Here is a 15,480-nt window from a genome sequence, read left to right as displayed (position 1 = left end):
TATGACCTCTTGACATACTAAAGCAAAATCTACTGGGAAAATGATCATTTTCTTGCTTAATTGGCAAAGCTTCATACAGAAACTCAAAATGAATGAGTCTCATATTACATATACAGTAAATGTATAAGCAACCAGCCAGACATTAGATAATAAAAATGTGGTATTTAGTTTTCTTGGAAATAATGAAAGGTTTTCCTTTATCTGTTAGGTAACTGGTCTAAAAAAAACAAAGATTCTGCATTTTATCAAGATGATTCCCTGTGCTTCATGTTGTCTTTATTCTATCTGATCACTTATGAAAACTCTCTAATAAAGAATTCAGGTTTTTCTACAGCTATATAACTTTCTGCATTTGCCTTGTGAAGCCATTTAATTATCACTCTAGTTGAGATAAGTGACTATTATTTCACATTGACCTGTGATCCTACTTTGGTAAAGTTTTTTGAACCTTGATATTTTTGACAAAATTCCCACAATCAAATTCTACGTCTCTTTGACCTTAAAGTTTGCTATGTTCTATTTTATAGAATAAGGTGTTGCCCAATTCTAGAATGAAAAATAAAAAGATTAAGAGAATACACCCTCCTAAAACAGTTATTTTGAGGTTTTGACTTTATTTTTAAAGGCTAAAAATACAGCATTTTCCAATGACTACTTACTGAAAATCTACCTAAGAATATATTGGTTCAATTACAAGTCTCACATGAAAGAAAATCGCTCATATGCCCTTTCGATAGCACAAAAACAAATTGTAATTATGCTTACATAGCCACTTCAAAGAGCAAAATTTCTAAGAGATGCAAAAAAACAAAACAAAACAAAACAAAAACGAAGTTTGTTAACTCATGTCTGTGAACAAGGACTACTGTACACCATACTGCTTCACCTTTACTTTTCTTTTTCTTTTTCTTCTTTGATCTGGGGAGAGACTAGGTCTCCCTTACATTTGGTTTATAGCAGTTTGATTTTTCTGACCACGCCTTTCTGTGAGTTTATCTTGTTTGGGTTTAACAGGCCTCTTAAATCTGTAAATTTATATCTTTATCCACTAACAGGAATTTTTTGGCAATTATTAATTTACATATTTTTTCTGTGCCCAATCTCCGCTCCTTCTGGATTTTAATGACATGAATGTTAGACCTGTTGATAATGTCCCTTGGTTCCCTGACGCTCTTGTTTTTTTCTTCAATCTTTTTTCTCTTCTGTACTTCTGTGTGGATAATTTCTTTAAATTTGTTTTTAACTTTTAAATTTGTTAAACATTTGGATTTGTAAATTACAAAAGCTAGTTGCCCAGAGAAGGACAGTTTGAAAATATGAGTAGATGTTCCAAACAGGCAATACCCTGGAATGCGAGAACAAGGCAGACACCTGTGCAAGGTGATCTGTACGTATATTGACATTGAGACCAAAGACTCTCTCACCCAAAAAACTAGGGTTTTTTTAAGATAATAATTATAAATTACAAAGCATTTTCACAACTGTTAGCTCATTTGATCCTCAAAATAATTTTCTAAAGCAAGCTTATGTGTTATTACTATCCCTCTTTTAAAGATAATGGAATGAGACTTAGCAGAATGAAGTGAAATACCCAAAGTTACACAGCCACTATACATCTACGACTCATCCAAGCCCAAGAATCATGCTCCATCCTTATCCCTCCACAAGGCATTGAGGAAGACTAACATATAATAAATATGCTAATCTGATATAATTATTGATTCACTAATTCACAAATATATTTTGAATGCCTAATAGGAGTTAGATCCAGGGCAAATCCCTCCTCTTAAGGAGCTTACATTCTAATGAAGAAGCAGATATGTAAACAGACAAAATATTATGTCTTTAAAAAGGAGTCAAAAGGCAGCTTTTTGTTTTTTTTTTTTGAGTCTTGCTGTGTTGCCCAGGCTGGAGTGCAGTGGCATGATCTTGGCTCACTGCAAGCTCTGCCACCCCAGTTCATGCCATTCTACCACTTCAGCCTCCTGAGTAGTTTGGACTACAGGCACGTGCCGCCACGCCTGACTAATTTTTTGTATTTTTAGTAGAGACGGGGTTTCAGCATGTTAGCCAGGATGGTCTCGATCTCCTGACCTCGTGATCCGCCTGCCTTGCCCTCCCAAAGTGCTGGGATTATAGGCATGAGCCACCGCACCCAGCCAAAAGGCAGTTTCTTAATAGGATGTCTTCCCCCAGCATTCTCAGCCCTGATTCTTATGCCCAATACTAGTTACTAAGAGAAATATACCTTCAGTGTGAAGAAAAGCAATTCATCCATTCTCACAATCTGGTAAACATATCCAACCTCTTTTGCTCAAGTGCTGAGCTAACCAAACAACCTTCCATATTGTCTTTAGGAACACTGGGTTGTCCGTTCCAGAAACAGGAAATAAATACTGTAAGTAACCTGTTGCTGTTTACCCTGCCCAGGTCTTCTTTTGCTGTGAATAAATAATTGTTCTGGTCTAAAAAGCAGCTGTAGGAGAGTTACTATGAGTCAATTCTCTATACCACTGCCATGCAGCGGACCTTTCTGTGATGATGTGCTATTCGGTAGGGTAGCTAGCCACACATGACTCTTCAGCATTTGAAAGGTGGCTAGGGAAACTGAAGAAGTAATTTATAACGCTACTTAATTTTCAGTAATTTAAATAGCCACATGTGGCTGGTGGCTACCAATTTGGGCAGCACAGCTCTAGACTCTTGCTACTCACAGTGTGGTCTGTGGATCAGCAGCATTGGCACCATCTTGTTAGCTTGTTAGAAATGCAGAGTATGGGCCAGGCACGGTGGCTCACACCTGTAATCCCAGCACTTTTGGGAGGCCAAGGCGGGCAAATCACTTGAGCTCAGGAGTTCAAGACCATCCTAGCTAACATGGTGAAACCCCATCTCTACTAAAAATACAAAAACAAAATTAGCTGGGCGTGATGGTGGGCACCTGTAGTCCCAGCTACTCAGGAGGCTGAGGTGGGAGAACGGCATGAACCCAGGAGGCAGAGCTTGCAGTGAGCTGAGATCGCACCACTGCACTCCAGCCTGGGCAACAGAGCGAGACTCCGTCTCAGAAAAAAAAAGAAAGAAAGAAATGCAGAGTATGCCGGGCACAGTGGCTCACGCCTGTAATCCCAACACTTTCGGGAGGTGAAGGGGGGCAGATCACTTGAGCTTAGGAGTTCAAGACCAGCCTGGCCAACATGGTGAAACCCCATCTCTACTAAAAATACAAAAATTAGCCGGGTATGGTGTCACATACCTTTAATCCCAGCTATTCAGGAGGCTGACGCACGACAATTGCGTAAACCCAGGAGGTGGTGGTTGCAGTGAACCAAGATGGTGTCACTGCCCTCCAGCCTGGGTGACAGAGTCAGACTCTGTCTCAAAAAAAAAAAAGAGAGAGAAAGAGGAAAGAAAGAAAGAAAGGAAGGAAGGAAGGAAGGAAGGAAGGAAGGAAGGAAAGAAGAAAAGAAAAAGAAAGAAAGAAATACAGAATATCAGTCCCCACCCTAGACTTACTGACGTGGTTTGGATCTGTGTCCCCACCCAAATCTCACGATGAATTGTAATCCCCAGTGTTGAAGGTGGGGCTTGGTGGGAGGTGACTGGATCACGGGGATGGGTTTCTCATAAATGGTTTAGCACCATCCCCCTCGGTACTGTCCTCACAGTAGTGAGTTCTTCTGAGATCTAGTTGTTTAAAAGTGTGTGGCACCTCCCACACTCACTCTCTTGCTCCTGCTCCTGCCGTGTAAGAAGCGGCCTGCTCTCACTTCACCTTCTGCCATGATTATGTTTCCTGAGGTGTCTCCAAAAGCTGAGCAGACACCAACATCATGGTTCCTGTACAACCTGTGGAACTGTGGGCCAATTAAACCTTTTTCTTTATAAATTACCCAGTCTCAGGTATTTCTTTATAGCAATGCAAGAACGAACTAATACAGAAAATTGGGACTGAAGAGTGGGGCATTGCTATAAAGATCCCTAAAATTGTGGAAGCAACTCAGGAACTTGGTAATGGGCAGAGAGTGGAAGAGTTTGGAGGGCTCTGAAGAAGACAGAAAGATGAGGGAAAGTTTGGAACGCCCTGAAGACTGGTTAAATGGTTGTCACCAAAGTGCTGATAATGAATAAAAGTAAAGGCTGGGCTGACAAGGTCTCAGATGGAAAAGCAGAACTTATTGGGAACTAGAGCAAAGGTCACTTTTGTTATGCCTTAGCAAAGAACCTTAATGCATTGTGCCCCTGCTCTGGGGATCTGCAGAACTTTGAACTTGAGAGTGATGATTTAGGGTACCTGGTGGAAGAAACTTCTAAGCAGCAAAGCAGCCTGTCTGCTTCTAAGAACCTATGTTCATATGCATGAGCAAAGAAATGACCTAATGTTGGAACTTACATTTAAAGGAGAAGCAGAGTATAAAAGTTTGGAAAATTTGCAGCCTGGCAAATGGTAGAAAAGAAAAGCCTATTTTCAGGGAAGGAATTCAAGCAGACTTCAGAAATCTGTGCTAAGTAAAAACGAGGCAAGTGCCAATAGCCAAAACCACCAGGGGGCGGTAGAAGGCCTCAAAGGCATTTCAGAGACCTTCCCAGCAGCCTCACCCATCACAGGCCCAGAGGCCTAGGAGTACTGAATGGTTTCATGGGCCAGGCCCAGTGCCCCACTGCCCTCCACAGCCTTGGGACACTAGTCCTTGCATCCTAGCCACTCCTGCCATGGCTCAAAGGGGCCCAGGTACAGCTCAGGCCACTGCTTCAGAGAGTACAAGTCACAATGGTGGCTTCTACATGGTCATGGTGTTAAGCCTGTGGGCGCACAGAGTGTAAGAGTTGAGGTTTGGGAGACTCTGCCTAGGTTTCAGAGGATGTCTGAAAAAGCCTAGATGCCCAGCATAAAGGGCCTTCTTTCTTTGTATTGGTCTTGCCTCTACCCCATAAACATACCAGAAAGAGGAGAGAAGGAGAGAGCCTGGAACACTGAAATCTAAAGAAAGTTAGTATAAGATGTTTAGATGAAGGCTGGAGGTGGAAAGAGCATGTTTCTCAGGGATATTTGTACAAAATAAAATGATGGCATTTCCTTGATCATTACTGAATATGAATGATGGGTCTATGGGAGTTCACTGTACCAATTTCTTTAGGTTTACGTATGTTTGAAAATTTCAAAATTAAAAAATAACAATTTCAGAGATAATGTGTGAGACAGCTAGCCTCCAAGATGGCCCCCAATGATCCCCTCCTCCTCATATTTGTGCTTTTGTACAGTCTTTCCATATTGAATCAGGGCTTGTGTATGTAATCTGTGGAGGTGACAGCCATAATTTCAATGAACCAGGTCACTATGACTTCCGTCTTGTTCTCTCTTAGACCTCTTCCTCTGAGGGAATCAGCTACCATGCCATGAGGATACTCCAGCTGTCCTGTGGAGAGGCTTTTATAGAGAGAAACCGAGGTTTCCTGCCAACACCCAGCCATATCAGTGATCCATGTCAGTAAGCCTCTGTGGAAGTTGATCCTCTGGCTCCTGTCAAGCTTGCTAATGACTGTAGCTTCATCTGATATTTAATGCAACTATAAGAGAAACCTCCAAGCCTGAACTACCCACCAAGCTACTCCTGAATCTCTAACCAACAGAAACTCCAGAAGCTGCATGGCTGTGCCAGGCCAGCCTGCACACTCCAGCTGCCAGAAAGCATGTCTTCCCCTGTGTTAATAATTTCTAATGGTTTACTTTCAAGTTAATTTACTCTTTCCTATATCTTTCATTTGGCTATGGAGTCCATGTAATCAATTTTTCATTGCAGATTCTTGTATTTTTTAGTCTTTTTTATAGTTTCTACTTCTCAGCTGAGAATTTCTACCTTTTCATTTTTTCCAGTGTGTTAGCCTCATGAAGCACCATTATAAGAGCTGCTTTCAATTATCTGATATTTCTAACATCTGGACCATCTCAGGACAGGCATCTACTAATTGCTTTTTCCCATGAGATTTAGTCATGTTTTATCAGTTCTTCACATGTCAAATGATTTTAGGTTGTCTCCTGGACATTGTGAATGTTATGCTATATAAATTCTGAGTCCTGGGTCTTGTTATAATCCTTTGAAGAACACTAGCTTTTTGGTTTGTTTATTTCAGCAAGCATATAACCTCGTTAGGTTCAAACTGCAATTTCTGTTTTACCTTATACAGTGGTTGCAACGTCAGTTCAGTTCTCAAAAGCCTTTGCTTTCCTGCTTTAAGCCTGGACCCATGAATGTGTCACTCAGGGTCTAGCCTGAGACTCTGATGATAGTTCCAATCTTACTTTCAACATTTTGGGTTGGCTGGGTGCCGTGGCTCATGCCTGTAATCCCAGCACTTTGAGAGGCCAAGGCAGGCGGATCACTTGAGCTCAGAGTTCAAGACCAGCCTAGGCAACACGGCAAACCCTGTCTCTACAAAAAATACGAAAAAAAAAAATCCAGGCATTGTGGCGCACAACTGTAGTCCCAGCTACTCAAGAGGCTGAGGCAAGATAATTACCTGAGCCCAGGAAAGTCGAGGCTGCAGTGAGTCATGATCATATCACTGCACTCTGTCCTGGGCAACAGAATGAGATCCTGTCTCAAAAACAAAACAAAATAAAAAACAATTTGGGTCTGTCTTGTGCATTTAAAGTTTGGGGTAAGTCAGGAATATGCAAATTCATATGCAGAATTAGGGTATCCGCTTCTCCAAGCTCTCTCTTCTCCAAGACTCCCTACCATTCTCTGGCCCACAGGGTTCCATTTACCTGATTCCTCTGACCAGAAAAACAGGCTTTCTATTGTGTCTGTGTTTCAGCTTCCTCACTAAGTTTAATAGGATCTATTTAGCGCTCTCTATATTAAACAACTGGTCAATTAATGTTACTGACTGATTTTAGCTGCTGGTGCCACTGGTGCTACTCAGCTCCAGATCAGGGTTGGCCCTCAGGGCAACACAGCAGAAGAAAAAGGAGGCCAGGCGCGGTGACTCATGCCAGCACTTTGGGAGTCCAAGGCAGGCAGATCATTGAGGTCAGAAGTTTGAGACCAGCCTGGTCAACATGGTGAAACCCCATCTCTTTTAAAATACAAAAAGTAGCTGAGCGTGGTGGCACATGCCTACAATCCCAGCTACTTGGTGGCTGAGACAGGAGAATCACTTGAACACAGGAGATGGAGGTTGCAGTGAGCCCAGATCGCGCCACTGTACTACAGTATGGGCAACAGAGTGAGACTGCCTCAAAAAAAAAAAAAAAGGAAAAAGAAACGGGAAAATTCGTTTTCATGTGGGTCACTTCACCAAGTTACCACTCTCTTTCATAATCTACCTGCTTTTGTTCCTTTGAGAGTCCTCAGGTAGTTTCTTTTTGAATTTTGACCACAGTTTTTTGTAGTCATTAGAGAGAAAGAGAGAGGCTGTAGTGGAATTAACTCCACTGCATGTTAAGAACTTCTTAGCATCACTGAAGTTTACACAGAAAAAAATTCTACAGAGTAACTGAGACATAAAAAGCAAACCAAACTGTGGAGTTCCTTAAAAATACAACTTTGGAGTACTCGTGAAAGGAAAAGAAAAAAATCATTTATATCACTACTCGAGAATGAGATAATAGCTCATTATATCAAATACTCAAGAATAATATGCTATTATTACGTGTGCAGTTATCCTAGACACAGCAGAAAAAAATAGGAACCTTCCCTTCCATGAGTCTCTATAAAAAATACAAAAAAAATACATTAAAAACACTTCTTTGCCAAAGATAGCAGAAGACAGTGAAGTAAATGCCACTAAATACTATTTTTCCCATTAGGTTTTAAATTCCCAAAGGATGGTGTCTATGTTTTAGCTTCCTCAGTAAGTTTAACAGGATCTATTTAGTGCTCTCTACATAACAAAATGGTCAATTAGTGTTATTGACTGATTTTGTAGAAATCAAAGGAGAAAAAAGGGTCTGCCCCCTAAAATTTCAACTAATCTTGGAAAATCCAAAAACCTATTTAAGATCTTTCCCACCTAATTTCATTTATCTGAATCTACAGATGGCATGAAACATACTGCCCAGCTCCCAAGGAATATCATTAATTTTAAGGTGTTCCAGAGTTAACAGGGGTACTATGTTATATGGCTTAATTCAAACTTATAAGGTGATGAGGCATGAGCTTAACTGCTGTGACCAGAAGGACCAAAAACATTGTTTATCCAAAAGATAAGATGAAGGCCAAAAAAGACCATCATCATATTGAACACACACACACACACGTGCGCACAATCCAAAATCATTATATTCTGGTCTAATAAGAAATGTTCAGTTCTGTAACGGAGTTAAGATTTGGGATAGAGAAAGGCAACTAAAAGTCATTAGTGCAACCTCATTGAAGGTCAACTAAAGTAATTAGGGCTCTTCTGTTTAAAAAGACAAAACTTAATGGGGTACACAAGAAAATCCTATGAAATCATGAAAGTTATACATAAAGCGGGCCCCAGATACTCAGATTAACCAAAACCCAAATATTCAAACTAAAATGTATAAGTTTAAGAGGCTGGATGGGGTGGCTCACACCTATAATCCCATCACTTTGGGAGGCTGGAGGCAGACAGATCACTTGAGGCCTGGAGTTCGAGACCAGCCTGGTGAAACCCTGTCTCTACTAAAACGTGTAAGCTTAAAATTGAAACAAATATAGTGAACTACTAATTTTACATGGCAAATGTTAAGAGATAGTAAAGGCTGAAAAGCTTAGTAAATAATTTCTTGATAACTACTTAAATCAAATAGAGATCCATAATAGTGAATTCAAGAAGGCCAATACAATTTGAGGTATGCCTGCAACCTCTTCTGTGTCATTAAACACAATAGCATCTATCTTCACAACTTATTCCATTATTGGATGATCAGATATTACTCAATATGGCTGTTCTTACACACAGTTTTATTCTTAGTGTTTTAAAACTGTAAGAGTGTTATAGACAAAGTTACTGGCCAGACACTAACAAGGCAGCAGTAATTCTTCACTTAGTCTATTTCATAGAATTATGACAGATTAGAAAAATAATTAATTTGGGGGCTTTTAAAAACTTAATTATGCAGACTCACATCAAAAAATAATATACAGCCAGGCATCATGGCTCACGCCTGTCATCCCAGCATTCTGGGAGGCCGAGGCAAGTGAACTGCTTGAGCCCAGGAGTTCAAGACCAGCCTGGGCAACATGGAGAAACCCCATCTCTACTAAAAATAAAAACATTAGCTGGAAGTGGTGGTGTACACCTGTAGACCCAGCTACTCTGGAGGCTGAGGTGGGAGGATCACCTGAGCCTGGGATGCAGAGGTTGCAATGAGTCAAGATGGTGCCACTGTACTCCAGCCTGGGCCACAGAGAGAGACCCTGTCTCAAAAAACATTTTTTTTTAATGCTATCAACCAAACACATTAAAAACACAATAATATCTATAAAACTAAAGTTTTATTTTTAGGCTTGTATCTTATAAATCTGAAATGGTAAATGACCTGAAGCTGTCACTGCCTTACTTGATAAAGCCCCATTTTTAATTCTTGACTTGTTTTGAAGACCAAAAATATCAGCGAATTTCTGCATCTACTTAAATTGTAAGTATTCCCTAAAATTGCTACACTAAAAATATAATCCAGATCCAAAGAAGGAGGGGAAACAATCTGATATTATTACCTCATTTGTGCTTCAGCTTGACTGAAGCATCATAGTTTTTTTCCTGTTTGTGTTCCAAGCTAGCAATTTAGCACTAACAGAGATACTAAGTTTCACCGTGAAAGAGAGTCACTTCAAAACACATCTCCATACAGCAAAAAAGAATAAAAAATAAAAACATAGCAAATATACATACTCCTTTTGGAAAGCCATGCATACAGGAGAACTGAATCCAAAGACAAGGCACGCCTGGGCGTCTGGGCTGTAGCCATTCCGGAGTAATATTTCTAGGCAATCTTCATGTCCCCCAAACACTGCTGAGTAAACAGGGCTTACTTTGTTTAGCCCAGTGTCACAGGCCCGGTTAGTAAGTGGTATTAACAAGTCCAAGATTCTATAAATACACAAATTCAGGAGAATTTAGTGTTTTTATATGTGCATAAGTGTAGGCAACATTTCTATAGCACAATTTTTTCAGAATTACCAACTGATTCATTTAAAGAAATATTTCTGTCTAGAGTGTACCTTCTACCAACAATATTAAACTATTACATGCTATATATTTAATCCAAAATGTTACACTTATTATTGCTTAATAAAAAGGTCTTTAAATACATCTGAAACAAAATGAATTAATATTCCTATATGTAAACAGAAAAGGTGCTCTTTTAATTTTATTACCTTACTAGCACCATCTTAACCCCTGAAATTCAAATTTTATGTTAGATATTTTAGGGTCTAATAAATTATTTAAAACATCATTCTACTAAGTATAAACTGGCATCAAGAAAATGCACTATTTTCCTTCTTAAAGTACCAATTAGTTTTTCTTTTCCAATTAGTAAACATTTTTAAAGATGATAATTGACATGAAATTAAGACTAATGTTTTCATCAGGAAGAAATTATAATTTGTGCTAAAATATTCTATTATCTGAAAAAAAAAGTGAGCTCATTAAATACGGAGGCAGATTTATAAAGAAGCTGGCTCCTAGGTAGAGAAAGTTCTAAGAAAATAATTAGAACAAAAGTTCTTAGGTTATTTGTAAACTTACCTCTAGCAGTCAACTGGAAAGAAAAAAGGACTACTCTACGCTTCTAAAATTAAAAATAAAACTGTATAGATAAAGCCAGGAAATTCCTTCTTTCCGGGAAAAGACAGACAGGTCTACTCTGAAGTATTTTTATAATATTATATTTCTCTTTGTAACTTTTTCTCATGTAATGTATGTCTAAGATAACATTTAAGTAGAACTTACATTCACAAAAGGGGCTACCTTTGAAGTAGGCTATAAAGAAGATCATCAATGACAACGAGAATTCTCAAAATTGAGAACAAACGCCCAGGAGAGTTTTGGTATCATTTAAAGCTCAGAGTATAATATCTAACACTTATGTTTAAACAAATGATCAAGAATTGGGGAAAATATCAAATTTTTAAATCTAAATATTTTGTTAAAATAGTCTAATGTCTCTTAACTTTAATAAATGTGTTTAATTTTTTTAAGTAGGCTGGAAAAATTATACTCTCCCACAAGACATAAACACGCTTACAAATATCACTAATGAAATAGTAAAGTATTGTGTCACCTAGTGGCATAATGACCAAATTGCAGAATCTGTTTTCCTACTATGTAAGCAAACTAAATTAAGTAATGAATATTTTAAATTAAATAATACTTTTTAAATTAAATAATACTAAATTAAATTAAATTAAATAATATTAAATTAAATAATAATACTTTTTAAATTAAATAATACTAACAGCAGCTATAAAAAGTGTTATTGTAGAATTATGGCTCTAAAGATTCTAAACATATATTTCTAAAAATTATTGACTGCCAATTTATGATAGGTAGCCATATTCTCACAGGTATAACCAAGTTACTAGCTTCTAAGATTCCTGGAACCCCCATTTACTCTCTCTCCAATGTGAGGTTAGATCAAGAAAAGTTCAGTCAAAGGATTTAACACAGGGAGGACTAGTTAGCACACACTCCAACAGGCATCACAAACTCAAAAGCTTTCTGGGGTCAGAGAGGTAACATGGATGGCCTCATCAGATTGATGCTTAAAGATGCCTGGGATAAAACTAGGGAGGAGGAGGTAGCAGATACAGCCATAACCAGAGAAATCAATGGGAAGAGTCAACACCCCGAGAAAGTCCCTGAGCCTACCCCAGTCTCTAGCAATTCTGCCTCACAATATGAAAGTGCAGGACTAGTAGGAGCAAAAGACAGCATGAAGGACAGATTAGGGGTAGATCTGTTCACCCAGCAGATTGGTAGGGAAGAGAATATCAAAGATTTTGCCTAGAGGTGAAGGGTCTAGCCCAGATTTATTCTTTATTAGCTTTTGATTAAGAGACCATGTTTATTTTCCATTTTTAACACTTACTTTGTATGGCCCATTTGTGCAGCTGCATGAATAGGTAACTGCCAATTGTCCTCATTACAGTAAAGATCAGGATCTGCCCCACTGGAGAGCAAAAGCTCCACACATTTTGTGTGTCCTTCTTGAGCAGCAATGAACAAGGGTGTAGCTTTGTCCAAGGCTTGACAATTGACATTTGCACCTAAAGGGTACAAAATAAAACATTTAACAGATAACCCTAATATTTAAAAAAATCAACACAAATTTCAAAGGAACTACCATAAAAGGGTTTCACAGCACGGTAAGTTTTTCCCTCTTCACTGGATGTTGGATGTTGTTATATAAACATATTTACTTTGCTAACTTCTTGGTAATCATTTAAATGGTCTTCACTAAACTGACAGGGTAGCTCATGCCTGGAATCCCAGCAATTTAGGAGGCTGTGGCCAGAGGATTGCTTGAGGCCACGTGTTTGAGACCAGCCTGGGCAACATAGTAAGACCCTGTCTCTATCAAAAATAAAAAGGTCTTGCCTTTACGTCAGCAAGAAAACAAGTGATTCATACCTTAGAATTCATTTTTAAGCTAAAACAAAAATCCTATTCAATGAAGGATATATTTCATTCCAATCCCTCCTCCAACAAGCATTCTGGGGCCCAATAAGTAAACATTTAAAAAGAAAAAATGCAAACTATCAAACACGGATAATATTTCTGATAAATGCTAAAAAAGATAAAATCTAAATTATGCCACTAATTGACTCAGGCTAAGATTTATGAAAAAGTATCAGTAGATATGATATATATGGGAGCTATGCCTTAAAACTAATATTGACTATACTCTCTATTACATCTCTTTCTTCATAACCACTGCATGATAAATAATGCCTACAATCAGAGAAAAAGGGTCTCTTTCAAGAGGTTTCTGAGTTGCTATTTAAAATCATAAATGTGAAAGGGAAAAACAATAATATTACAGTGAAAGAAAGAAAAAGAAAAAATCCCACCTGCATGAAAATAATTACAAAAATTAGAAGTGTGAATGTCTCCAGATGAAAAGGAACTACCCCAAGAATTTTAAATTTGTGAAAAATCTAAATGTAGTGACACCACTGAAGGATCACAGTCGTGTTCCCACAATGGTTCCTGACCCAAATGGAAACTCAGAAATGACAGATAAAGAATTCAAAGCAAGGATTGCAAGGAAGCTCAACAAGATCCAGACAAGGTTGAAAATAAACACAAAGAAACTTCTAAAGCAATTCAGGAAATGAAGGCATCTTAAGATAAACATCTTAAAAAGGAATCAATCAGAGCTTCTGGAATTGAAAAACTCACTTAAGGAATTTCAGAATATAACTGTAAGTTTTATTAGTAGACTAGACCAAGCAGAAGAAAGAATTTTGGAGCTTGTAGATCAGTCTTTCAAACTAACCCAGTCAGATAAAAATAAAAATAAAAAATTTTTAATGAAAAAGGCTTTGAGAAATATTTGATAATGTAAAGCAACCAAATCTATGAATTATTGGTATTCCTGAGAAGGAGAAAAAGTAAATGACCTGGGAAACATATTTGAGGACATAATTAAAGAAAATTTCCCTAATCTTGCCAGAGAGGAAGACATCCAGGTAGAAGCAATACAGAGAACTCCCTGTGAACATGAACATCGCCATGGCATACAGTCACCAGACTGTTGAAGGTTAACACTAAAGAAAAAATCTTACAGGCAGCTAGAGAAAAACGTCAGATCACATACAAAAGGAACAATGGACTTCTCAGCAGAAATCTCACAAGGCAAGAGAGATCAGGGGTCTATTTTCAGCATTCTTAAAGAAAGGACACTACAACCAAGAATTTCATATTCCACCAAACCAAGCTTCACAAATGAAGGAGAAATAAAATATTTTACAGACAAGCAAGTGCTAAGATAATTTGTTACCACTAGATCAGCCTTAGCAGAGATCCTTAAGGGACTTTTAAACATGGAAATGAAAGAACAACACTGATACCACAAAAACACACTGAAGTACATAGCCCAAATACCCCATAATACAACCATACAATAGAAACTGCAAAGCAACCATCTACCACTTAATAATAGGATCAAAACCTCACATATCAATATTAACCTTGAATGTAAAGGGTCTCTTCAGATCATACAAATCTTTCGCCTTTTACGAAACATCCTGCTTAAAAGGCACAGAGCTGCAATTTGGATTAAAAAAAAAAAGGAAGAAAAAAGACCCATCCATCTGCTGCCTTCAAGAGACACGTCTCACATGTAACAACACCCATAGGCTCAAAGTAAAGGGTTGAAAAAAGATCTATCAAGCAAATGGAAAAAAAAAAGGTCAGGGGTCACTATTTATTTTATTTTACTTTATTTTATTTTATTTTATTTTATTTCATTTTATTTTATTTTATTTTTGAGACTGAGTCTCGCTCTGTCGCCAGGCTGGAGTACAATGGTATGATCTCGGCTTACTGCAACCTCTGCCTCCCAGGTTCAAGCAATTCTCCTGCCTCAGCCTCCTGAGTAGCTGGGACTACAGGCACGCACTACCATGCCCAGCTAATTTTTGTATTTTTAGCAGATAGAGATGGGGTTTCACCATGTTGGCCAGGATGGTCTTGATCTCTTGACCTCGTGATCCACCCACATCGGCCTCCCAAAGTACTGGGATTACAGGCGTGAGCCACCACGCCCAACCAGGGGTCACTATTCTTATATCAGATAAAACAGACTTTAAATCAGACAACAGAGCCAGGCACAGTGGCTCACGCCTATAAGCCCAGAGCTTTGAGAGGCCGAAGTATGACAGAGCAGGAGTATCACCATCTTGCACAAGCACTGCTATTTTCCAATTCACCTTAATCAAAAACTGCCTAAATCCAAAGGGCATCAGCCTAAATGGCTAAGATCAGCATGATCATAAACTAAAAAAGCATCTCCGACCAGGAACATTCCAAACTCCTCTGTGACCAGAGACATGCTAGCTGCCCTGCTCCGGCTGGGAAGATGTCAGCCCCGAGATAACCCCCTTCCTTCTGGAAAGATGTCAGCCCCAAGATAATACCCCCTTCGCCCAGAGACATTCCAACCTCACCATAAACTTCTCCCCCACACATAAACATTCCAAGCTTGTGATAAGCCCCCTCACCCTAAAACCAATATATATTCATGTACGTAGTCTGTAAAAGAAAGCACTCCTGATCGAAATCAGCCAGAAACCATTCTCAGGTTTTATCTAAAGTAAACCTGTCTTTAACTGCCAACCCATCTTCTGTGTTTCTTTCCTCTTTCTTTAACTCTTACAAGGTGGGAGGATCGCTTGAGCTCAGGAGTTCAAGACCAGCCAGGGCAAGGTGAAAGGAAAATAAATCTTGGGACCCCCACAATCACTAAGCAAAAGGGAAAAGTCAAGCTGGGAACTGCTTAGC

The 15,480-nt window shown here is 38.7% G+C and overlaps 1 protein-coding gene across 10 annotated transcripts in view; it reads right to left on the bottom strand.

The window, feature by feature from the left end:
* ASB3 (ankyrin repeat and SOCS box containing 3) overlaps window positions 1–15,480 on the bottom strand; it is a 256,125-nt gene that overhangs the window by 170,641 nt on the left and 70,004 nt on the right. For all 10 annotated transcript variants that reach the window (XM_024241978.3, NM_001204507.1, XM_054546492.2 and 7 more), the window contains 2 exons: window positions 12,065–12,242; window positions 9,865–10,062 (listed from right to left, as the gene is read on the bottom strand). In XM_024241978.3, coding sequence (XP_024097746.1) covers window positions 9,865–10,062; window positions 12,065–12,242 — 376 coding nt within the window. The remainder of the gene's footprint in view (window positions 1–9,864; window positions 10,063–12,064; window positions 12,243–15,480) is intronic.

The sequence above is a fragment of the Pongo abelii genome, chromosome 12 (assembly GCF_028885655.2).
Source record: "Pongo abelii isolate AG06213 chromosome 12, NHGRI_mPonAbe1-v2.0_pri, whole genome shotgun sequence".
In the NCBI taxonomy this organism is placed as follows: Eukaryota; Metazoa; Chordata; class Mammalia; order Primates; family Hominidae; genus Pongo; species Pongo abelii.
The sequence above is the reverse complement of the archived record's forward strand: the minus strand, read 5'-3'. Positions and strand labels throughout refer to the sequence as shown.